This window comes from Caretta caretta, chromosome 9, assembly GCF_965140235.1.
Source record: "Caretta caretta isolate rCarCar2 chromosome 9, rCarCar1.hap1, whole genome shotgun sequence".
NCBI classification, from domain to species: Eukaryota; Metazoa; Chordata; order Testudines; family Cheloniidae; genus Caretta; species Caretta caretta.
The window spans coordinates 41,590,637-41,616,387 of NC_134214.1; the positions used below are offsets into that span (position 1 = coordinate 41,590,637).

At 44.5% G+C, this 25,751-nt stretch overlaps 1 protein-coding gene across 4 annotated transcripts in view; it reads left to right on the forward strand.

Annotated features, from left to right (window-relative positions):
- The first annotated feature begins 10,330 nt into the window (after positions 1 to 10,330).
- Positions 10,331 to 25,751, forward strand: part of NMNAT3 (nicotinamide nucleotide adenylyltransferase 3) — a 75,411-nt gene continuing 59,990 nt past the window's right edge. For 2 of the 4 annotated variants that reach the window (XR_007358412.2, XM_048863872.2), the window contains exons 1-2: positions 10,345 to 10,433; positions 23,617 to 23,792. Coding sequence is in view for 2 of the 4 variants with exons in the window: in XM_048863872.2 (XP_048719829.1) it covers positions 23,758 to 23,792 (35 nt within the window). In the remaining 2 variants the exon portion in view is untranslated. Of the gene's footprint in view, positions 10,434 to 11,374; positions 11,395 to 23,616; positions 23,793 to 25,751 lie in introns of those variants that run through there. The other 2 variants (XM_048863873.2, XM_075132233.1) reach the window with 2 other exon arrangements.

Sequence of the window (25,751 nt, forward strand, 5' to 3'; positions counted from 1 at the left end):
CACCAAAGGTCCATCTAGTCCAGTATCCTGTCTTCCAACAGCGGCCAATACCAGGTGCCACAAAGGGAATGAACAGAACAGGTAATCATCAAGTGATCCATCCCCTGTCACCCATTCCCAGCATCTGGCAAACAGAGGCTAGGGACACCATCCCTGCCCATCCTGGCTAATTGCCATTGATAGACCTATTCTCCACAAATTTATCTAGTTCTTTTTTGAACCCTGTTATAGACTTGGCCTTCACAACATCCTCTGGCAAAGAGTTCCACAGGTTGACTGTGTGCTGTGTAAAAAATACTTCCTTTTGTTTGTTTTAAACCTGCTGCCTATTAATTTCACTGGGTGACCCCATGTTGTTCCTTGCACACTGGACTTGATTCTAATCTCTTTAATGCCATTGTAAATCAGGTGTAGCTCCATTTATTTCAGAGGAGTTAAAATAGTGAAAGGGAAATCAGAATTAGACATACTGTACACACAATCTTCTTATGATATCATCAAATTACATTGTGTGTGGCTCATTTGTGAAAGCATTTTTTTATCCAGTGATACCTAAACTCTAATTGGAAATTGAATGTTTCTGTTTAAAGGCAATGACTATGAAATGTTTACTGTGCTGCAATAGCATTTTGTTTAGAGTGAGAACAAAACCATCAAGGTCAGATCCTCAGCTGGTGTATATCAATCTAGGTCCCTTGACATCAGTGGAGCTATACTAATTTATGTCAGGTGAGGATCTGGCCCTCAGTCTAAACTTAGTCCAAAAGATTTAACATTTTATCATTTTTTGCAAGTGAAGCACAGTGCTGTTTCTTCAAGTTGTGTCCCAACGGGTGCTCCACTCTAGGTATATCTGCATCCCAGCACTGCTGATCCAAGAATTTTAGTAGAAGTGTCTGTTTGGCCTGCGCATGCCCTGCCCCTCCTTGTGGTCTGCCAAAGGTTAACCAGCACTGAGCAGGTGAACCCTCCTCAATTCCTTCTCCTTCCTGGCTTGAGATGGAATTTTAGCTGTCTGTTAGCAGATCATTACCTTTTATAGAATTGCTAATTGTTTCTCTCCTCTTTTAGAGCTCCCTTTTCTTTTTTCTCTCCTTTATCTTTTATTTATTTATTTAAAAAAAAACCCAAACAATTTTACTTTTAACTTTGTTTTTCTTTGCTCCCCCCTCCCGCCCCTGTTTGGCAATCCTCCACTGGTGATATTATGTCATGCACCCCCATTTCTGAGTGCTGAGTCAGGCAGTGAGCAAGAGGACATAGTCTCCCGCTGCTCCTGTCATCTATCCTACGGTACCCATTTCTAGTACGACCTCAACCGTACCACCCCTCTGATCCCCAGCCTCTTTGATATGGGCAGCCATGGAACCCATCTCCAGGGCCCTTCCCACCCTCTCAATGGCCTCACTTCCCACCCTCTCAATGGCCTCATCACCAGATGAGACAGCGATGCCCCCTCCTCTGTCATTGACAGATCACTTCAAGCTTCTCCAGGAGCTAGTTCAGAGGGTGGCAGATGCAATACAACTACCATTACAAGAGGTGACCGAGACACCATAAACTACTGGACATTCTACATGCCTCTGCATCATCCAGAATAAGGCCCTCTTGGATTCTGCCAAACTCATATGGCAGACCCTGGCATCGGTTCTGCTAACATGCAAGCGGGACAATAAAAAATATTACATGTCAGCGAAGGACACAGAATTTTTCTTCTCCCACCTGGCACCCCCTTCCACCCCCCCCTCGCCCATTTTGATCATTGTGGATGCAGTGAACTCAAGAGGCCATCAGCGTCCTCTGAAATCCATCCCCTTAGACTGGGACTGGAAGTGCCTTGATCTTTTCTTTTGAGAGAAAAATATACTCATCAGCCACTCTACAGTTACATATGTTATTGCAAACTATAGTTTGCAATATGATATTGCAAACTATCAAGCCTTAATAGCAATATATGATTACATCAACTTCTCAAAACTGAATTCCTTTATTGAGCAGCTCACAGATTCTCACAAGGACCAATTCAAAGCCATCATTAACAAAGGCCAACTAGTGGGGAAAACATCATTCCAGTCTGCACTCAACACAGCTGACATGGCAGCATGTTCTACCTCCTCTGTTGTTGTGATGACATGAACCTCTTGGCTGCACTTATCCGGTTTCCCCAAACAGGTGTGAACAATCATGGAGGACCTTCCCCTTGAAGGTACAAAGCTCTTTGTGGAAAAGAAAGACGCTTCCCTCCACACTTTAGAAGATTCCAGGGCTGCTCTTTGATTGCTCAGAATCTATTCACCTGGGCAGAAGAGAAAGTATAGTCCTGAGCCTTCATTCAGGCTTGTCACAATAGTCATCCCAATGCTCAGATGAACCCCAAAGAAAGAAGTCCAGTTTCTCCAAATGGAAACCTTTTGGCCCTCAACCTGCTTCTTTGCAGCCATCCACCTCAAAACAACAGTTTTGACGGCTTGGTCGGGGTGCTGTCAGACCACTCTCTTCAAAACCATCCAAAGCTGAAAATCCCATAACATCCCTATGGATGCCTTCTCATCCCATTGCTGAGCATGTGGGAACAGATAATTTCCAACAAATGGGTACGGGAAATTATTTGAGAGGGGTACTGTGACACTGCACTCTGTATTCTTCAGAGTGGTATGGTTATGATATGATTATGCTGCATCTTGTACAAGATATGTCTTGTCAGGTGTCATTGGAAAAGTTATGATTTACTGAATATGATTATCCTATGTGTATGCATGTATCATTTTTATATCTAAAGTTATGAATATTGACTATGTATCTGTATTTCAAATGTAGCTACACCTGAGTGACAGCCACTAGGCTTCCAGTCTAGATAGCTGGTTATGAAGGGCCTATTCAAGGTAATGGGCCATTAGGGAAAACAATAGGCCTGAGGAGAAGCTTGTCCCCCACCTGGTGAGCCTTCCTGAGAATGCTCCAGACAGCCTATGGATAATGGCTGCTATGACTAATCAAGCCATGCAAGAGCATATGACCAGACCATATGACACTGAACTCCATTTTGGGTACCTGTATTTTTCCACAAATTGGTGTGGGAACTAAATTTGAAACAAAGGGTTCCCGCTGTTAGGGGGCTTATTCCTTCACCCACTTACTTCCCTGGTCCTTCTCGCATGAACAGAGAGCAACAATACCCGAAGTCCAAAGGTGCAAACAATTTGATGTTTATTGGGGTGAACTTCCAGCAAGCATGATTCCAGTTTCCTTCCTTAGTATCCTCCTTCCCAGCTCTGACACCACAAAGCCTTACACCTGTGTCCCTGTTCCCATTCCTACCCTTAGCCAAACATGATTCCAACTTCCTTACTCCCATTCCCTGTTCCCATTTCCCCCTTTAGCAAAACATGATTCCAATTTTCTTACCCCCATTCCCTGTTCCCATCTCCCCCTTTAGCAAAACATGATTCCAATTTTCTTACCCCCATTCCCTGTTCCCATCTCACACACCCACATGCCCACCCCCACCCATACCCCATCACTTCCTCATTGACTACAGATTATATAGTAAAACTTGAGTTCTGCTTAGCTATACCTTAACCAATCATTTTCCTGAAATTTAACTAACCAATCCTAACATATTGTAACATGATTATGTAACCAATTATATCCCACCACCTCAATTAGTTTACACCCAGCAAAATTAATTATACAGCAGACAGGAACAATCACAGAACCAGACAGAGATTATACAGACAAACAACAGCAAAGTGGGAACTATAATGACAAAACAATACAGAAGTGAGGATTTCACATCCCAGCTATTGATAAGTGAGTTCTTGCCAGACAGGATGCTATCAAACTAAGTTTCCTTTTACATTTTCTAGGCACTTCCCTTCCTCTGGAGGTGATAGGAATACAATCCTGTCCTGATAGTGCCTAACAGCCCAATAGCACCTTATTTCAATGTGACTAGTTTGGAATGTGAGGATGTGACCGTTGGCTTCCCAGCTTATGGCTGCCTCTGCTGCTTAGCCAAAGGCCTGAGCCTAAGCACAGGGCCACAAACTGTCACAGTAAGAGAAGGCCCTTTCACTGGCAGACAGTGGTTTTGATTCTTTCTTTCTTTTATACCTCTATCACTAGCCAAGTGATAAGAATACACCTAAATTCTTAGAGTATAGGCCTTTACAGACAGGCCTGAATATCTATATCCTAACACCCGCCACATGGAAAGGCTATATAAGACAGAGAATGACATCATCTGCTGTTCTTCACGCCCCCACAACTGAATACCTAAGAGAAGCTCTGGAAGAAAAAGGACTTGGAACAGGGGTGGGGAGCCCAAGCTGCAAAGGAAGTGCAGCTTATGCCTTGAGACTCTGCAAACCTGCTTGTATCATCAGTCAGGGTGAGAAACTGCTAATTCATAAACAATCTATCTAGTATGTTAGGCTTAGTTTGAGATTTTGTTTATTTGATAGGTAATCTGCTTTGATCTGTTTGCTATCACTTATAATCACTTAAAATCTATCTTTTGTATTTAATAAACTTGTTTTTGCTTTATTTAAACCAGTGTTCCTTTGAGCAAAGTGCCTGGGGACAAATCTCAGCTTGGTTAACACAAGTGTATGTGCATATCTTTCCCACATTGAGAGGAGGGTGAACTTTATGAGCTTACTTTGTACAGATCTCTGTGCAGTGTAAGACAGTACAATTTTGGGTTTAAACTCCAGTGCGGGGCAGGGGGTACATGCCTGGGGAGCGAGGGGTTATCTTGGCTGTAGCCTCTCTATTGTTGGTTCATGCAGTGGCTGGTCAGAGAGCCTGCATGTAATTGCAGTTGGGTATGTTCCTGCCTATGTGAATGCTGGTGGGAGTGTAGGACCATGAGTGGTCTACAGCTTGTCACAGCAGCACAGTGAGAAAGGGAGCCCAGGTTGGTGAGTCATAGTTCTCAATGGTACTCCAGTTCCAGTTCCCTGGGGGGAACCCATCACATGTGCTCCATCCATTTCACCTCCCTCCCCCAACCAAACACCCTTCCCTGTCCCTCTCCAGGAACTTGTCTCATGAGAGTCTATTATGACAAGGGATAGACCGTCTCCTCAACGTAGGAACCATAGAACCAGTGCCCCCACATCTAAGAGGCAAAGACTTTTACTCTCGCTATTCCTGATACCCAAGAAAAAGGGAGGTTGGAGACCCATACTAGATCTCAGAGCGTTCAACAAATTTGTCAAGGCTCAGAGTTTCAAGATGGTAACTTTGGTGATTATCATTCCAGAGTTAGAAAAAGGAGACTGGTTCACGGCCCTTGAACTCCAAGATGCTTACTTCCACATTTCGATTATACCGGGTCACAGAAGATACCTCAGATTCACACGAGGCCAGGACCACTACCAGTACAGGCACTCCCTTTTGGACTCTCATTGGTCCCCAGAGTATTCTCCAAGGTTCTCTCTGTGGTGGAGACCCACCTATGGTCCCAGGGCATTATGATCTACCCTTATCTGCATGATTCACTCCTCAAGGTATGTTATCCATCAAAATCAGGAAGTCAAGAGCTAATATTTCTAATGTATAAAAACAAGTGGAGGAAAAACCCTAAAAAAGAAATAAAATCCAAAAAAACCTTTCAGATTTTATATATCCTAAAAAAGTAAAAAAAAAAAGGCACAACCCAATTTTTTCTATATAGGTGTCCTTTAAACAATGTGAAATTAATCCCTTTGCATATATTACAAAATAATATTGATAACTTCAGCTTCATGACTAAATTGTTATTTATATTAATGAAATAGAGATATCTCCAGATTGGTATTGGAGAGAGGCAAATTTTAATGTAGAGTAAGAGGCAGTTGACAGGTAGAGTGGTATGGGATAGAAAGGCAGAATGGGTAAATATTTTTTATTTTTAAATTTAAACCAAATAAATTGCCCTGTTAGTAAACATTCTAAAGGAAATAAAGAAGAAAATAGTTTTAAATGCTAAATACTAAATTTTAGTACACGTAAAACTCAAATTTCTATAGCTATTATTTTCATGTGTTATTTTTTATAAATATTGAGATCTGATCACTAGAAGTACATATTATCCACTTTTTTTATAAAAGGTATTAAACAGGAGACAGGACAATGCAATTCTGAAATGTTCACATTGTATGTTACAGGTTGCATGACTATATGCTTTGTATTGGAAATCTTAGCACTTGTGCAAAGGACAGCAAAGTACTGTATAAAAGTTAAACTTTTGCTCTTTCCTATTCTTCCAAAGTGTTATTGTCTGAGTTGCTGCCCATGATGAATTATATTTGATATAGATAAATGACAAGGAACGTGACTGTGTGCGTGCAATAAGCTATTCTGAAAAATCACCGTTCAGCGAGGGAAACCAAGAGATTATATAAGTTGATTTTTTCCCTCAAGTTGAATGTTGAGATCATTCAGGTGTGCTGTAATATCACAAAAGAAAAAGAGATCTTGATTCCAGGATTTTCAGCACAAATCCAGGTACAATGTGTATGATAATCCAGTTGGGCCATCTCCAGCACACCCCCCCCCCAGACGTTCTTGTTAAACCCTGGATTTGTGCTGGAAATGGCCCACCTTGATTATCGTACACACTGTAAGGAGAGTGGTCACTTTAGATAAGCTATTACCAGCAGGAGAGTGGGTTTGTGTGTGTGGGTGGGGGAGAAAACCTGGATTTGTGCTGGAAATGGCCCAACTTGATTATCATACACATTGTAAGGAGAGTGATCACTTTAGATAAGCTATTACTAGCAGGAGAGTGGGGTGGGGGGAGGTATTTTTTCATGCTTTGTGTGTATAAAAAGATCTTCTACACTTTCCACAGTATGCATCCGATGAAGTGAGCTGTAGCTCATGAAAGCTTATGCTCAAATAAATTGGTTAGTCTCTAAGGTGCCACAAGTACTCCTTTTCTTTTTGCGAATACATAAGTTTTTATTTGTCCATTCAGTGTTGAAAACTCTGTGCTCTGATTCTATTTTTCTCTTTTTCTTTTCACTCATGGTATCCATTATGAAGCTCAAGATTGTATTGAATAAATTCACACACAAGGGAAACACTCACAGTCACACTCAAAGATAAGAGATAACTCACGGCGCATGGCACACTAACAACGCACTGATGGTGTGTGGAAGCCTGTAGAGGGGGAAAGAAATGGCATGCATACGGTGACCAGATCACAGCAGTAAAATAGGACCCGCCCCCTCCCCATTCGACCCCACCATCACACCCCTCTTCACCCCCTAGCCCCCCGCTGGCTTCCTGCATCCCTCCTAGTCAGTCCCCCACCCACCACTCACCTCCTTTCACCTCCTCTCTTCCCTGCCATAAACCCACATGCCCGCCCCTAGAACCCCTGCTGGCTCACTGCTCACCTCTTTGCCCACCCGCCGCTTGCCCACCCGCTCGCCCCCGACTCGCTGCTCGCTCTCTCGCCCCCCCAAATATAAAGCCTCATTCAAAGACCCAGGGGTCACTATATTACTGCACACAGCAGTCAATCAATGCAGTTGTAGATAAATCTCTGCATTATGCATTTTTGTATAACTTTTATATGACTATGTATTATTTTTGTATAACTTTTATATGACTATGTATTGAACCTTGGTAATATGTTATACCAGGCCCCTAAGGTAGTATAATTAAGGTAAAAGAAAAATGTCTTTTTGCTAGAAGTAGAATAAGATCTTCCCCCCACTTTGTAATCAATTGCCCTGTTGAATGAATGAGGTGTGAATGAGGAAGATGTGGAAGGCAAGCACCTGCAGACAGCTGCAACCCTTGGAGAGGTGATGCGAGCCAGACCAAGGACAATCAAACTTGTCAAGTGGGCTGACTAGAGAAGAGCAGACAAGCACCTTCCTTTGGGAACACCCTCTTTGCAGCATTGGGACAACCCCCAGTCCAGAGAAAAGCAGCAAAAAGGACCAACGGGGACAGTCCCAGATTTTGAATCTGGGAGATTTGCATAAGAGGGAAGCTGTTATAAAAGTGAGGTGTCTTGCGGAGAACCCTAGGTTTTGTCTTGTCAGCATCGGAGCATTGATCTGGATCTACAGAAGCCCGGCTCCACCACTCCCCCATCTAACTCATCTGGCCAGTGACGTTAAGGGAAGCAACTCATTGGTAACAACAGCAAGACGGAGTGTGTTTGTATGTGAGTGCATGAGTGTGATACATATCATATGCATAGGATAGTGTTGATTATTACATGTACTACTAATAAATGTGGTGTTTTGCCTTATTAACCCTGAAAAGATCCTGTACAGTACTTTAAGTACAACAAGGTAACAAAAATTAAAATACTGAAAATTGATGCCCCCCCTCCAGCCACCAAGTCGCCGCTTGCCCCTCAGCCCCCCTCCCCCGCGGCCAGCTCACCTGCCCCCCCAGCCACTGGCCTCTTCACCACCCCGCCCGCCGGCTGGGTGTGGAGCGCTTACCTGGGGAAGCTCGTGTTTGGTGCTCAGGATTGGGGTGGGGATGTGGGGGGGTTCAGGAGTCAGGGCAGGGGGCTGGGGAGATGTGGGGGGGTGCAGGGCAGGGGGCGCAGGGGTCAGAGTGGACAGAGGGCTGGGGTCGTGGGCTGGGGTCATGGGCTGGGGTCATGGGGGTGCTCATGGCAGAGGCTGGAAGGGGTGTGCCCTGATTCTAGCCCCTTCCCCAAGGCCACGCTCCCTCCTCTTCTCCTCCTCCTCCCCGGAGCAGCAAGCATGCTGAGGCTCTGCTCTTCCCCCTCCCTCAAGAGGCAGCAGGGAGAGGGGGAGGGGAGGGAATGTAGCATGCTGGGGGAAGAGGCAGGGGAGGAGCCCCAGCTGCCAGCAGCATCAAGCTTCTGCCCCCACAGGAGAGAGCAGGGGGACGGAGAAGAGCGGGCCAGGCCGGGGCCCCTTTGGACCAGGCGCCAGTGACGCCATGGTAAATCCGGTATTGCTGCCACTGCCCGCCTGCCTGCTTGGCTCGCCATCCCCCCATCCCCCTCAGCTCACCTACTCGCCTCCCACCGCTGGCTCGCCTCCTCAGCCTCCCTCCCCCGCCGCCAGCTCACCTGACCCCCAGCCACTGGCCTCTTCACCACCCCACTCACCCGCCAGCCGGCCGTTGGCTTGCCCCATCCCGCCGCTTGCCTACATCCCCCGCGGGCCGCACAGTGAGCCCACGGGGGCCGCATGCAGCCCTGGGGCCACATGTTGCGCAGGCCTGCTCTAGACCGCCCTTACGAGCTGTGTATTTATGAAGTGTAAATGTTGCTGTAACCCTGATCCTGCTGACTAGGAAGGGAGGGAGGTGAACACCTTCCCCCAGAGAGAAACGTAAGAGGAACCAGGACTCCATTCCCCCCTTCCCCACATTCACATACGCAAAAAGACCTGTACGGCTGTGTTAGGGGGCCTTCGGGCAAAAACTCTCCACACCCAGCAAATGCTACAGTGCTGCTGATGTGGGATCTGTGAAGCAGCCAGAGCTGCTACCAAACTCTCTGCCTGGACTCTGATCTTCCCCATTGACTCTTGCTACATTTTGAGACATTGGCTTCTCTGGCCTTTTGGAGCACCCCAGGAGAGATAGGAGGCATTGCCTTTTTCTCCCCACCCATGTCATATTCAATCTACGCCATATAAAGGCAGAGGGTGTGGAAGGGTGAGGGAGGTTAAACTAGACTAGTAGCAAGTGGCTCCTTTCCTGTAGTACTTCAAACGTATAGCCAGCCCAATTACAAGGAGCAGAGAACTTCAGGGAAGTCCTGCCCCTTTCAAAGGTGACCTTTTGAGGGAACTTAAAGGGCTGGTAGCTCATTCAGAGGAGTCAAATCGCTCAGGTCATATATGGGATAAGTACAGTAGCCAAGAAAAGTGTCAGCTCTCATTCCTTGATGAGGGTGTGGGGCATTCCCTGGTGTTTGGGGTCTCCCTTGGCTTGTATGTGGGGGAATCTCCCCAGGGCTTGGCTGTGATCCTCTGGCATGAGAGCTCTTTTGGTATGTGGTGGGGGTGGGGGGCAGGTAACCCCTCTGGCTGCATATCTTGCTGTAGCAGTGGGTGTTCCCTGTAGGGATGGCTCCCTCCATAGCTGAGTGTATGAGGGGGTTCACTGGGGGAAGTGTGGCATGTGTATGGAGGGGAGGGCTCCTGGGGGAAATGGGGTCACGGGGGGGTTATACAGGAGGAAGGGCTCCCAGGGGTAGGGGGGGTCGCCGGGGGCTGAGATGTGTAAACGTGTGAGGGAGGTCACGACGCGGTTTTGAGGGGGGCAGAGCGCCCCGGGGGAGGTTAAGCAGCTCTCAGCGTTGCCCCCTCCCCCTCGGCTCCGGGCCCGCCCCGAGCCCCGCCTCTCAGCGGCCGGGCCGGAGGAAGGAGGCGGTGGCTGGGGGCGGGCTCGTCCAACGCGGCTGACGCTGACCCCGAGTCCCCGCGCAGCGGGTAAGGGAGGAAAGGGATGGAGGCAGCCCCTGGGGCCTGGCTAGGCCCAGGCCGGGCTCCCCCGACCGGGCGGGCTCTCATGCGCGCCAGGTCCCGGGTGACCTGCCTGCCCGCGCTTGCTGCGGGCTGCACCCACCCGCCCAGCCCCTGTATGTGCCGGCGGCGGGGATGGGCCTATCTCCGCGCTGACAGGGCCCGAGCGCTGCGGCCTCAGCGAGCTGCGACCCGCACCCCTGCGCCGCGGGCCCTGCCTAGGCGGGGGGCTGGTCAACGTCCGTTCAAAGTAACTTCCCGCCCGGGCCAGGCTCCGTTCCCGGCCAGCGGGACTCCGCCGCCCCGGCCATGTGAACGCCAGGCTGCTCGGGCCGGCACAGCATCTTCCTGGAAATCTGCGTGCGCACAAATTGGGAAACTGGAAACATCCCCACGCTGGGGTGGGGGCTATTTATGGGCATTATCCCCACCCTTCACATGCTTCCTCCACAGTGGCCTGTCTGTACTGTCCGTTGTCCTTTGTAAAGCAGGTGATTGCAGTGTCCATGATGCGGTTGGCTGTAATCCATAGGTTACCTAGCATGGCGAAGCCTGGTGGGTTGCTCTGTAGGGTCCGTGATCAGGTTTTGATTGTTGACCCTGCTGCTTTTCTTGCAGTCTCTGCCACTTGTGTTTTGGTGACGGTTTTGAGAGCTTTGGGCCCCTAACTAAATGGGATTCCTGAAATTAAGGTGGCATCTTGGTGGGAGAGGGGGTGATTGGAGACTTTCATAGTACATGCATCCAATCAAGTGTAGCTCACAAAAGCTTATGCTCAAATAAATTAGTTAGTCTCTAAGGTGCCACACATACTCCTTTTCTTTTTGTGGATATAGACTAACACGGCGGCTACTCTGAAACCTTTCATAGTCATGCAAGTCTGGGTTTGACCTCCAAATCACAGAACATCTATGAATCCACTGTCTGTGTAAGATCCTTCTTTGGTGTTTTGATTCATTCCTTGTCACCAGAAGAGTGGATGACAAATCTGGTTATCTACCTTTAATGTTGCTTTTCAAATTTCCATATGAAAAAATAAGAGATGCTTCCTTTAACTGTCTTTGTGTGCTGTATGGGCCTGTGTTTTATTTTTACAGAGAATAGGCAGGGATAACATGTAGCATTGTTGGATATGGATGGTGTCAGTTGATCTTTCTCTACCTGTCCGATCTGTGCTTAAGCCAGAGGAGAAGGAAAAGGAGAGTAGTTCTAGGGGGGGAAAAGATGTATGTGTAAGAGAAGGTAAGGATGTATGTCTGATGAAGGAGTAGGTGTTTGGTCTGTGTTGCTGTTTAAATCTGTTTTGGATTTTCAAATGAAGGAAGATTAATTGAATTCTATGTACTGTAAAAGGCAACGTTTACTATCATTTTTGGTTGTAGTATCAATCAAATCTTCACACCAAGATAAATGAACACAGGCCTTTAAATTAAACGAGTGTAGAGTATATTATATGGAGCTGCAAAATACAGCCAAAACATTTTCTTTAAAAAGGCACCTAAAATTAAAATCATGGACTGGCCTGGATAGCTGAGGATGGCTAGATACAATGTCAAAAAAGTAGGGCTTGGTAGCTGTCCACAAGAGAATGCCTGTGAAGAAAAGGGGGAAAAAAACAAAACAGATTGCTCAACTTTTCTGTTTTGATTTTCTTGCAATGTTTGGCTGTGCCTCCTTGCCTTCAGCTTTAAGAATGTCTGTTCTGTGAAGTACAACGATTTCTGCCTACTTTTACCACCAGTACTGATCCAGTGCTCAATTGTAGAAGAACATTGAATTGTGTGGGGTTCTGTCCTTTAGTGATTCAATAAGAGACAAAACAGAGACCCTGATTGCTTGTGGTCACTAAGTCCTCAATTCTCCAAACATGCATATGATTAAAGTTATTGACATGCCCAAGTGTTTACAGGATCGGAACCTACAGATCACATGGAACTTTTTATAAGAGTAGAGATGAAGACCTTAGTGTTTGGACCGAATTCCAACTTGGGTAATGACGTTCTTCACACTCAAATTTCCCCTGTAGTTACCACTGGATAATCAATTTTTGCTTAGTGTCCTATGTGGTTTTGTGTCTTTACTATGTGCTGTTAAATGACTACTGCATTCAACCCAAAGGGTGAGTAAAGTGAGCCTTATACACAGAGACTGTAAAATGCTCTGGGATCCTTCAGGATGAAAGGTGTTAATATAATTGTTACTACTTCAGAAGTGAACCTGTTAGCAGTTTTTACTTCTAATTATTTTATTATTATTTGTATTGTGATAGCAGCTGGGAGCCTCATTGGACCAGGACCTTGTTGTTCTAGATGCTGTACAGACAAAAAAAGACAGGACAAAAAGACAGTTCCTGCTCCAAAGAGCTTGCAATGTAACTATTGCTTATCTATAGTTAGGAGTGTTTTTAACTTTTTGTTAGACAGTTGTCTAGGCGGCAGGTAGTACAGATAGTAGAACCTCATTCTGGCTCCTATTTTTGGGGAGCAAGTGTAGTTTGAAAAATGAAAGTAAATGATTACTAAGCGCTGTTTTCCCTGCAATCTTTGTTTTTTCTTTTTTCTTTTCTAACAGTAAGTGAAAGTAAACACAACCAAGAATCAGAACTGGGAAAGTGAAGAGAAAGTCTTAAAGCTTCTTTCATTAAACAAGGGTACTCCACTAGGGAAGTAGATCTCATCATGGAATGGATCACCCAAACACCCCTGCGAGAACCGGCTTCCATACAGAAAAAGTAACCCAATTGATCGCACTCCCCTAGTTGTCTCCTTCCACCTCATACTAGAATGCTTTCAGGGTATCATTATGCAGTTACAACAACAACCCGTAGTTGAGGGTGATCACATCCTGAAAGAAATCTTTCTCAGCCTTCTTTCCCCTACCCCCCATTTCTGTCTTCAAACAACCTCCCTCCCTTAGCTTTGCCAAGGTCATCATCAGAAGCAAGCTCTCCACAGATTAGGACACACTGACTCAAAGTGGTGCCAGAACAACAGATGCAAAACATGCAGACATAGCAATACTGCTATGATGATCAGTACCATTGCCACTCTCCCCAACACACCTTTCAAGATCCATGAGTCCTACACTTGTCTATCAGAACGTGGTATATCTCATCCAGAACATCAAAAGCCACAACAACTTTGTGAGTGAAGCTAGACAATCACAGTGCTCTCAAATGAACTCATGAAAAAAATACATCCTATCACCTGTGAGCAAATCCTTTTCATGAAGTGATCACTTCATATCTAACTTCTCAGTTCTCACCTTCAAAGGAAAGCTACACAATGCCTTCAAATGATGAGCCTGGAACTTAAATTCATTATGCTCCTGGACATTAAAAACCATGGACTTGACAGAGACAGGTTTTATAGCTCATTACAACACTGTATAACACGCCCTACCACCTGCTAACCCTTAATTGCCCACTTCATTTTAAGTGGTCTCCTACCTACAGCATGTGTAGATCCCCTTATGCTTAAGAATCTGTCCCACCTTCTATTTAGTTTGGACACTTCGGTTACCTTTTCCGGACCTAAGGAAGAGCTCTGTGTAACTTGCAGTGTTGCCCATTCCACCAATATAAGTTGGTCCAATAAAAGACATCACCTCACCTACCTTGGTCTCGCTGAGGAAACACTCAAAATAGTAGTGGGGGGTGGGAATTGAAGGTTGCATGACGTAACTACATAGCACGCAGTGGACAGAGAATGGACTGGGACTCAGAAAACTTGGGTTCTATTCCTGACTTGGCCTCTGGCGTGCTAGGTGACCACTCCACGGCTCAGTTTCCCCATCTGTAAAATTGTGATAAGGACTCCTTTGTAAAATGCTTTGAGATGTACTGATGAAAAGTGCTAGATGAGACGATATATTCAAACAATATTGCATTTTTATAGTTTATATTATTAATATGTATCCCAATTAATTGAAAAAGTTTTAAATATTTAGCCTGGTATTTTAAAAGAAGCTAAGGGAATTTTAAAATACAATGAGAGTTGGGAACCTAAATTCCTTAGGCTCTTTTGAAAATCCCAACCTTAATTATCTTAGTCAGCAGTCTGTGTGCAAATGAGCACACCGGACAGGCAAGCAAAATACGTTAGAACATAGATATGCCACCAAAAGGAATTTTTTTTATGCCGAAATTGTTTTGAAGTCTCTGATCACTTTGATTATTATTTACTAGTTGAAATTCTAAACATATAGACTTGTGTGCATGAGGTGGGGGAAACAATTTAAACTGTTGATTTGAACAGCAGGCTTGATTTACAAAATACCTAGCCCTAGTGGGAAAACTTTTGCGTGTTTTATGTTTTTGCATGGTGCTCTGATTACCCAAAGTCTTAATCACAAATTTCCTATTAATTGTGATATGTTACTTTCAGGGTCACCTAGGTGTTATTGAATTTTGCAATTTTGTTTAAAATAGCAACAATAATATGTACAATATTAGCTCAGACTCTCAAGTCTGGTATCCTGCCTCTGGCAGCAGCCAATACTTGAAACTTTAGAGAGTGATGAGAAAACCCATAATGCACTTAGCAAATTGTACAGTTCTGTATATGGGAGAATAATTCCTCCTTGGTCGCTAGTGGTGGTCAGTTTCCACCATGGAGCATTAGAATGATAACCTTTCTTAGATTATCTTTTTTCCATTCTGTTTGAATTCTTTATTTCAGTAGAAGACACCAATTATTTGACTGGGAGACTTTTTTTTAATGACTATAAAGTAAATAGGCAAGACGTAGTTTCTCCCAGCAGAACAGGTGCGTTAGCATTATCTGATTTTTAAAGGCTGAGTTGTTAGATGAATTGATCTCTCTTCTGTGTGTCCACTGTGTTCCTAGCATCTATTATCATCCCTTTTTTTCCTTTTATTCCCCTTTTGGTCATCGTATTCAACTTATTCATAAGTGATCTGGAGAAAGGGGTAAACAGTGAGGTGGCAAAGTTTGCAGATGATACTAAACTGCTCAAGATAGTTAAGACCAAAGCAGACTGTGAAGAACTTCAAAAAGATCTCACAAAACTAAGTGATTGGGCAACAAAATGGCAAGTAAAATTTAATGTGGATAAATGTAAAGTAATGCACATTGGAAAAAATAACCCCAACTATACATACAATATGATGGGGGCTAATTTAGCTACAACTAATCAGGAGAAAGTTCTTGGAGTCATCATGGATAGTTCTCTGAAGATGTCCACGGAGTGTGCAGCGGCAGTCAAAAAAGCAAACGGGGTGATAGGAACCCTTAAAAAAGGGATTGAGAATAAGACAGAATATCTTATTGCCCTTATATAAATTCATGGTATGCCCACATCGTGAATACTGCATAGAGATGTGGTCTCCTCATCTCAAAAAAGATATATTGGCATTAGAAAAGGTTCAAAAGAGAGCAACTAAATGATTGGGGTTTGGAATGGGTCCCATATCAGGAGAGATTAAAGAAGCTAGCACTTTTCATCTTGGAAAAGAGGAGACTTAAGGGGGGATATGATAGAGGTATATAAAATCATGAGTGGTGTGGAGAAAGTGAATAAGGACAAGTTATTTACTTGTTCCCATAATATAAGAACTAGGGGCCACCAAATGAAATTAATGGGTATCACATTAAAAACAAAAGGAAGTTCTTCACTCAGCGCACATCAACCTGTGGAACTCCTTGCCTGAGGAGGTTGTGAAGGCTAGGACTATAACAGGGTTTAAAAGAGAACTGGATAAATTCATGGATGTTAAGTCCATTAATGGCTATTAGCCAGGATGGGTAAGGAATGGTGTCCCTAACCTGTGTTTGTCAGAGGGTGGAGATGGATGGCAGAAGAGAGATCACTAGATCATTACCTGTTAAGTTCACTTCCTCTGGGGCATTACCTGTTAAGTTCACTTCCTCTGGGGCACCTGGCATTGGCCACTGTCGGCAGACAGGATACTGGGCTGGATGGACCTTTGGTCTGACCCAGTATGGCCATTCTTATATTCTTATTCTTTTATCCATTTGTTGTTTCTTGTTGTATTCTTAGATTGTAAATTGTTTGGGGCAGCACATAGCACAGAGAGGCACTGGTCCATGACAGGGGCTTCCAGACACTTCAGTAATAGAAGCAATAAATAATAATAATAATAGGTATAAGACTTGATTTACCACAAAATATTCAGACGCTAATGCAATTGGCCTGTTTTTTCAGTGCCCCTCATGTTACTAATACTTTGCATAATATATTAATGTAATGCTTTCTTTTCCTATACAAGTGTTTGGTTACTACTGGCAATGCAGAGCTAGTTACCTATGTTCTTTCTAAGGAAGAAATTAGCAATTAAAATGACATCATGTTAATAAAAAACCTGAAATGTAAAATGTGAGCAAACACTTATCACATTTTGAAACTGGAAAGTGAGTGAAGAAAGCACTGGGTTTTTAAAAAGTTTTGGAGTATAGCGTCCCCTACGAAAATCTGTTGGAAATCCTATGTGTTACTGTGGGATTTTTGTGTGTGTGCTGATAGGATGTGGAACGTTTGCATATGGTTTCCTTGTTGAGTGTTCTTCAGTAGAAATTCCTGCTGCTTGCATTAGGTTGCTCCATGTTGTAGCTAGATTCACAGGCAAAGCTGGTTTGGGTTAGCTGTTGTGCTGCTTTACCATTTTTTAAGGCATTATTTGTAAGTAGTTTGTGCTTTCATAACTAATTTTGGCTTTACTAGTGCTTAAAATGGGGGCAGGGAGAAAGGAAGAGGCACAAAGCATCACAGATCTAGCAAAGTGAATAAATAAACTCAAGCCTGTTACTGAAAGATACACTTTACACTCTGTTTTAACAAAAATGCTGCTTCCAGATTGGAATAACCCCTCCACTTTTTTCAGACCACTTTAAGTACTGGCTTTCACCCAGGGGTGCTGGAAGGGGGTAAGGGGGCACATGGCCCCATCAGTTTTTACTGGCCGTAACGGCAAGCAATGGGAGAAGGGGGCGTAGAGGAGTGAATGGGGAGCAGGGTCATGAGCGGAAGAGCGGGTGCGGGGAGAAGGGCCGCATGGCGGGGGGCATGGTTTGGGTGCTGGCACTCCCCCCACTTTTAGGGAGTTTCTGCCGCTCCTGCTTTCACCCCTAATAAATGAATTTTGCTAACTCTAAAAGAATTACAAGTTAGGTAATAGAACTGTTTTATTTCTGAACTGACCATTCTGGTGGAATTGTGGAGGTTTTTAAAATTGAGCTTCTAGTGGTTTGAAAATGGAGATGCTACTTTGGCTAAATTGGCTGATCACTTGGCCTGGGAATACTGGCATTGCAGATTAGTCATGCATGTAACCTTTTCCTCAACATTAATGATTGCTAATTTCAGGGCACTGTTCAATTGTGTGCAATGAACAAACTTACGTTTAGGAGTCAAGATAGATCTCTCATTCAGTACCCTCTGTGGGCTTTGTTCTCTAGTCCTTGTGCAGGCAAAACTCTAATGCTGCAGGATAGGGAGCTAAGTGAGAAGAATAGAAGCAGCTCTGGTTTAAGTGGGTGGGAATATCAGGAATTGTTGCATAAGCTGCAACTTGTGCACAGACTCCTAGCATGGTTGGTTTGATTGTTTGATTTTTGTGAGGCTTCAAGAACAGCACAGGGTCTGCCTATGGGCAATGCGTAGTGGGATCCAGGAGTAACCAAACTGCTTACATTGCCACCAAATGTGTAGATCATGGAAAGGCCCTTGTGGCTAGCCTCGTTTGACTCCTTTCGTAGGTAATTATGGGTTAGTGAATTTCCTCTAGTTTTGTTAAGTAGATAAAGAAGTGAAACTGTGTAAGTATACAGTAATACACAACATACTCAAATTATATTGCATTTTTATATTGTATATAATTACAATAAAAGGCATAATTTTAAAAAGTAACAATTTATTAGAGCAAATGTGTGAAGTGTTCCATATCTTTACTGAAGAAAAAGCAGAAAGACCTTGAGGAGTTCCTTTTTAACACTGAAAACATAAATAATATAAATGAATTGCGATAAGGGAAATATGATCTTGACAAAGGCCCTGACATTGCATATGCTTTGAAACATATTTAGTGCTATGCGCATAAGTTCCTTGAATTCAGTGGGGCTTCTCTTGTAAATAAAGCTGCCCACCGGCATAAGATTTTGCAGGATCAGGCCTGAAATCAGGAAATTCAGATACTTGCAACTGCAGCACCCTCAAGTGAGTGCACCTGTGCAGTCCCATTAATGGAATGCAGGGGTCTGTGCTGGAATATCCCACTGTGGATTTGGTAGTTAATTAATTTTTGATGAATTATTTAATGTGTGAATTTTTGTGAGCGAATACAATATAACTAACATGGATTAGTTTTAGTACATATATGCAATGATTTTACGAACCACATTGGCTGTTATGAGTTGCTTTGTCGCTGTGTAATGTCAATGAAAATTTGCTAGTTTGGTGACTTTGATGTCAGTTCTTTGCAATGGCATAAAGAGGATAAATAACTTAATTTTTTTAGGTTTCAGAGTAACAGCCGTGTTAGTCTGTATTCGCAAAAAGAAAAGGAGTACTTGTGGCACCTTAGAGACTAACCAATATATTTGAACATGAGTTTTCGTGAGCTACAGCTGTAGCTCACGAAAGCTCATGCTCAAATAAATTGGTTAGTCTCTAAGGTGCCACAAGTACTCCTTTTCTTTTTGCGAATACAGACTAACACGGCTGTTACTCTGAAACCTCTCATCTATATAATTATTTATATTATGCTAATCACCAAGGTATCTAGGTGTGGATGCACTGGTAAATTTTCATAACAGTTATGCAGTACTGCTTTGGACAAAAGCACACGCTGGCAGGAATATATTAGCTTGAATATTTTTTGTTGTGGAGATTGTCCCATAATTTTATGGTATTAGGATGGGTTGATCACCGATTGGCAGTATTTTTAAGGGGGTTGTGTATATCAGGATTTTTAGTCAAATTTTCCTGTGAGGTTGTGGAAGGATCAATGAGATTTTATATTCTTTAGCCAACTTTATTGCCTAAAAACGTAGTTTGGGGACATATTACCTGCTGGTGTAAATCAGTGTAACTGAGCTGGCTTCAGTGAAGCTGCACTGATCTACACCATCTAAAGATTTGGCCCTTTAAGTTCATTAGGTAGGTTGTGATCTCACACCTGTACAAATCTAATTTTAGTGAAGTTACTCCAGATTTGCCCAGTGCAATACGATCAGAGTCCTGTCCTATGTCTCTAGAATTCAATTTTTTCTGGCTTGTCCAGAAAATTTAATGTAACGTAAGGGTCAAACTGGCCCTTACTGTGCAAGCATCAATGTCTTGTCCTTCAGTTTACTAACTTTACTGCATACTTGAAGGGTCATATATTAAACTGCACTTGCTCAGCACTGTATTGTACATTCCAATAATTAATGAGAAATGGGTTGAGTTACTGATTGTTTCAGCAGAATTTACTGTGATCATCTGTAACATCATCTATTATTGATGTATTGCAGGAATATAAGCAATACAAGAAGAACTCACATGGATTCCTTAATGAATGTTATAATCGTTGTTTTATCTTAAAAGCTATTTGATATGGAGAAAGTGTGTCCTCCACATTTCTAAAGACGTCAGCATATCTTGTTTGTGCAGCCACATGCTTTACCAGATTTCTCAAAGTGACCCTCTCAACTTGTTCATGCGTAAATTTGACCTGCTGTACCACATCTCTTGAAGGATCCTGATGTGCTTTATGAACGTACAGCCTTGCCTATAGTGTAGCCACTTTTTGAGTGTAAGGTGGCATTTGGGGACAAGTGGCACACAGTGATAGAGAATAGGGAATTTTGGCAGAAAACATCAGGGAAAACCCCCTATGTTAAGTGCCATGGGATTTTTATTGGCAAACAGGACCTAATTGGCAAGGACTCATTCTAAAGAACTATGGGATGGAACTTAATCTATCTGCTGTAATCTAGTAAGGTGTGAACCTGTTGTTCAAGACAGTTTAGGTATTTCAAGCTTGATTCTTATGCCTGGTATACACTAAGAGTTTGTCGGATTTAGCAGCGTTAAATCGCATTAAACCTGCACCCGTCCACACAATGAAGCCATTTTTTTCGACATAAAGGGCTTTTAAAACCGATTTCTGTACTCTTCCGCAACGAGGGGATTAGCGCTGAAATCGACATCGCCATTTTGAATTAGGGTTAGTGTGGATGCAATTCGAAGGTATTGGCCTCCGGGAGCTCGCCCACAGTGCACCATTGTGACCGCTCTGGACAGCGCTCTGAACTCGGATGCACTGGCCAGGTGTACAGGAAAAGCCCCGGGAACTTTTGAATCTCATTTCCTGTTTGGCCAGGCGAGCTCATCAGCACAGGTGACCATGCAGTCCGAGAATCGAAAAAGAGTTCCAGTATGGACTGAACAGGAGGTACTGGATCTGATCACTGTATGGGGAGAGGAATCTGTGCTATCAAGAAGATATGCTATGCCAAAACATTTCAAAAAATCTCTGAGGCCATGAGGGACAGAGGCTACAGCAGGGACGCAACACAGTTCCACGACATGAGCCTGCCCCAGTAACACCATGATCTCCAAATTGCTGGGGACCGCGGTTTTAGAGCAATGTGTGATCATGTCCTATCACCGTGCTTCCGTCGCCTCCTCGCCTGTTTTTTCAGGTGCTGGTTCTGCATAAACTGCATGAAAGTTAACTTTCGTAGTGTAGACATGGCCTTAGAGCACTAAGTTAACTGCTGCGGTGAGCTGAACGGGCTCCATGCTTGCTGTGCTATGGTGTCTGCTTGGGCAATCCAGGGAAAAGGCGTGAATTGATTGTCTGCTGTTGCTTTCACGGAGGGAGGGTTGACTGACGACATTTACCTATAACCACTTGCGACAAATTTTTGGCCCCATCAGGCATTGGGAGCTCAGCCCAGAATTCCAATGGGCAGCGGGGACTGCGGGAACTGTGGGATAACTACCCACAGTGCACCGATCGGAATGTCGATGCTTGCCATGGTACTGTGGATACACACCGCCGAATTAATGTGCTTAGTGTGGATGCATGCACTCGACTTTATAGGTTTCAGAGTAACAGCCGTGTTAGTCTGTATTCGCAAAAAGAAAAGGAGTACTTGTGGCACCTTAGAGACTAACCAATTTATTTGAGCATAAGCTTTTGTGAGCTACAGCTCACTTCATCTGAGTGAATTCATACCCCCAACATTTTTTCCATTCCTCCTCACAAAATTTGACTTGCTCATGCTGAATAACTATTTTTTATTTCAATTTTTTTTCTTATGCACACCATCATGGTCTAATTGGGCAAGTAGATTTTTGTGCGTGGGCTGGTAAATTTTCGGGATGGTTTTGCAAGGCTGCCCTACCTGCAAAGTAGTCCAAAAGAGTTACAGATAAATGTTAATTGTAACGAATCGTAACTTTTTGTGAAGTGATTTTTTGAACATCTGAATTGGAATGCCCTGAAAAGCACATTTTTGAATGAGTATACAAAACCGTTTACTGTGGCGATACTTGAGCCTGTATATAATAATGATCTCTTAGCAATATTGTTACTCTCAAGTTTGCATCCTTATTTTTCTCAGTCGTAAAATATAAAGGTGTTTTCATACTACAGAGCCATCAGAACCAAATTATCAAAGCTATAATATCATCATAGACAATAAAGTACTTTAAAAAATCCTTTTAAACCTCAAACATGACATGCATATCTCTTCCTCTGATCTGTTGCTTTAATTACCCTTATTTCACAAATGCAGTAGAAATATTTTTTTCTAGCATTCCCAAGGCACATTTATTTTATTTTATTTTTTTACTAATGGGATTTCAGGCTCCGAGACCTTGTGATGCTTTGAGGCACACACATCTCCTATATATGATACCTGGGCAGTAAGCAGCTGAATGGGCTTATGCTCTGCTGTCTTGCAGTTTTTAAGCAATGTAGCAGCAAATAACTTTAAGCATATCAAGATGGTTTTGAAGCCCAGCAGTTATTTGGAAAAAGAACTACATGGGAATGTAACCTTATCTTAAATGATTGCCATTTTTGTCATGCAGCAGAGCAGAATTGAATCTGGTTTGCTGTGCAGTAATTGTACAATCATAAAATGCTACCATGCAACTTAATATTTCTGTTTCTTGCTGAATAAAATGGTCTGGCTAGCTGATCTGCAAATGCCAGGCTTTGTTGTTTGCGTTGCCTCTCACCTTTTAGCACCAACGGTTTAAAAGAAAAGTTTTTCCAGTGACAAGCCATAATTTAAAAAACGATGGATGCATAATAGAGTATAACAGCTAGAGATTTTTTTAGGACACATTTGAATAGTTCTGTTTCCCAAATTTACTGTAGAAAAATAGTAGAGTGGATCGACACTATATATTGCAATTCTGTAGTCATACCACCCTGTGCTCTGGTCCTATATGTTTTAACCAACTAATCAGGGCCATGCCGGGGTGCGTATTTGGATGGGAAACATGGCCACACTTGTGAGTTAGAGTGCATTGAAGCAGCCCTGGGCACCCTAACTCACGACACGTCCACGCTGGCAAGGCACCTAGAGCGCCCGGTCTCCACGGCTGGAGCGCTCCTGGTAATCCACCTCGATGAGAAGCATAATGCTTGCTGCACCCCGGCTGGAGAGCCACAGCACTGGTGTGGACGCCCTGCTCTGTTAATGCACTCTGATCAACGTCCAGAAGTGTCCCACAATGCCTCTTCTAGCCACTCTGGTTATCACTTTGAACTCTTTTGCCCTGCCGTCAGGTGACCAACCGTCAGACCTGCCCTTTAAATTCTCTGGGAATTTTGAAAATCCCCTTCCTGTTTGCTGAGCAAGATTCTCAGCAAATATTTCCAGGTGACCATGCCTCCACGCGCCAGGTAATCCCAGTATGGAGCAATAGCAAGGTGCTGGACCTCATCAGTGTTTGGTGGGGAGGAAGCTGTCCAGTCCCAGCTGTGCTTCAGCCGTAGGAATTATGATACCTTCGGGCAGATATCAAGGGCCAAGATGGAAAGGGGCCATGACCGGGATGCACAACAGTGCAGGGTTAAAGTGAAGGAGCTGCGGAATGTCTACCTCAAAGCCCGCAAGGCAAACCGCAGCTCCCGTGCTGCCCCTGTGACCTGCTCTTTCTTCTGCAGAGAGCTGGAGGCAATACTTGGGGGCAACCCCACCTCCACCATGGACACTTCAGAGCCCAGTTCAACAAGGCAGGAGGAGGAGGAGGAAAGTGGGAGTGAGGGTGCTGAGGAGGAGGGAGACACCCCGGCATCCCTAGATGCATGCAGCCAGGAGCTGTTCTCAAGCCAGAAGGAAGGTAGGCAGTCGCAGCAGCTGGTGCCTGGGGAAGGATAAACACCAGAGGAGGTGCCTGCAAGTGGCTTTTATTTTGGGAAGGAAGTTGTTCGGTGCAGGCTCTTGGGGCGAGGAGGGTTAGGGCTGGATGTGGAATAGAGTGTTGATGTGCTCTCTCACATTGTGGTAATCTGTCTCAGTGATCTCTTCAAAGGTCTCATACAGAAGCTGGGCAACGTACTTGTGCAGGTTCCTTGGGAGAGCTACTGTGCTCCTTGTCCCAGTCAAGCTTAACAGTCCACGCCACTGTGCCGTGTGGGGCGGGGGGACCATTGCTGCACGCAGGCAAGCTGCAGGGCCAGGGCTGAAGCCGCATTGTAGTAGAAGACCCTCCCTTGCTTCCCAGGTCACCCTCAGCAGCGTGATATTTTCCAGGACGAACTCCTGTGGAAAATGTGGGTACAGTGTTCAGTTCAGCAGACCCCTGCAGCTGTTAGCTCTCCCCAAGGCACAGAGCCCCAGAGGACAGTATGGCAGTGAAACAGTCTGTCCCCCTTGACCCTGTGTTCTTACTCACCATTTGGGGCTCCTGTGGGTTATGTGGGCTTGCTTTGGGACAGACAAATTCTGCTTTTGGGTAGACTGTGCTTGTCTTTGGGTATGGGCGAATCATTGCTCTGTCTGGTGTGAACAATGCTGCGTCTGTTAAGTGTTGCATTTTGGGTTTACAGATGCAACCTTTAGATCTCGGCCATCCTTGTTCTTCCCGGCTGAAAGACTCCAAAGAATTAGGAAGAGGCCACGTAGAAGCAAAGAGGGCATGCTGCATGAAGTAATGCAGTAGTCTCTTAATGAAAATCAAAAAGTGCAGGAGTGGCAGGAGAGTGAAAGGAGGGTCCGCCAGCAGAATGCGGATTGCCGGCACCAAAGCATGGAGCAGCTGCTAAGCATTATGAAGTGCCAAGCGGACTCGATACAGGCACTCGTAGCAATGCAGGCAGAGCACTACCGCGTCCTCTTCCCCCCCCCCCCATGCAGCCCCCTCTGGAACCACCTCTCAGGTAGTTGAAAGCAGCTATCAAATCCCCTCTCATTCTTCTCTTTTGCAGACTAAACAATCCCAGTTCCCTCAGCCTCTCCTCATAAGTCATGTGTTCCAGACCCCTAATCATTTGTTGCCCTTCGCTGGACTCTCTCCAATTTATCCACATCCTTCTTGTACTGCGGGGCCCAAAACTGGACACAGTACTCCAAATGAGGCCTCACCAATGTCGAATAGAGGGGAACGATCACGTCCCTTGATCTGCTCGCTATGCCCCTACTTATACATCCCAAAATGCCATTGGCCTTCTTGGCAACAAGGGCACACTGCTGACTCATATCCAGCTTCTCGTCCACTGTCACCCCTAGGTCCTTTTCCGCAGAACTGCTGCCTAGCCATTCGGTCCCTAGTCTGTAGCTGTGCATTAGGTTCTTCCGTCCTAAGTGCAGGACCCTGCACTTATCCTTACTGAACCTCATCAGATTTCTTTTGGCCCAATCCTCCAATTTGTCTAGGTCCCTCTGTATCCTATCCCTGCCCTCCAGCGTATCTACCACTCCTCCCAGTTTAGTATCATCCGCAAATTTGCTGAGAGTGCAATCCACACCATCCTCCAGATCATTTATGAAGATATTGAACAAAACCGGCCCCAGGACCGACCCCTGGGGCACTCCACTTGACACCGGCTGCCAACTAGACATGGAGCCATTGATCACTACCTGTTGAGCCCGACAATCTAGCCAACTTTCTACCCACCTTATAGTGCATTCATCCAGCCCATACTTCTTTAACTTGCTGACAAGAATACTGTGGGAGACAGTGTCAAAAGCTTTGCTAAAGTCAAGAAACAATACATCCACTGCTTTCCCTTCATCCACAGAACCAGTAATATCATCATAGAAGGTGATTAGATTAGTCACCTTCCCTTGGTGAATCCAT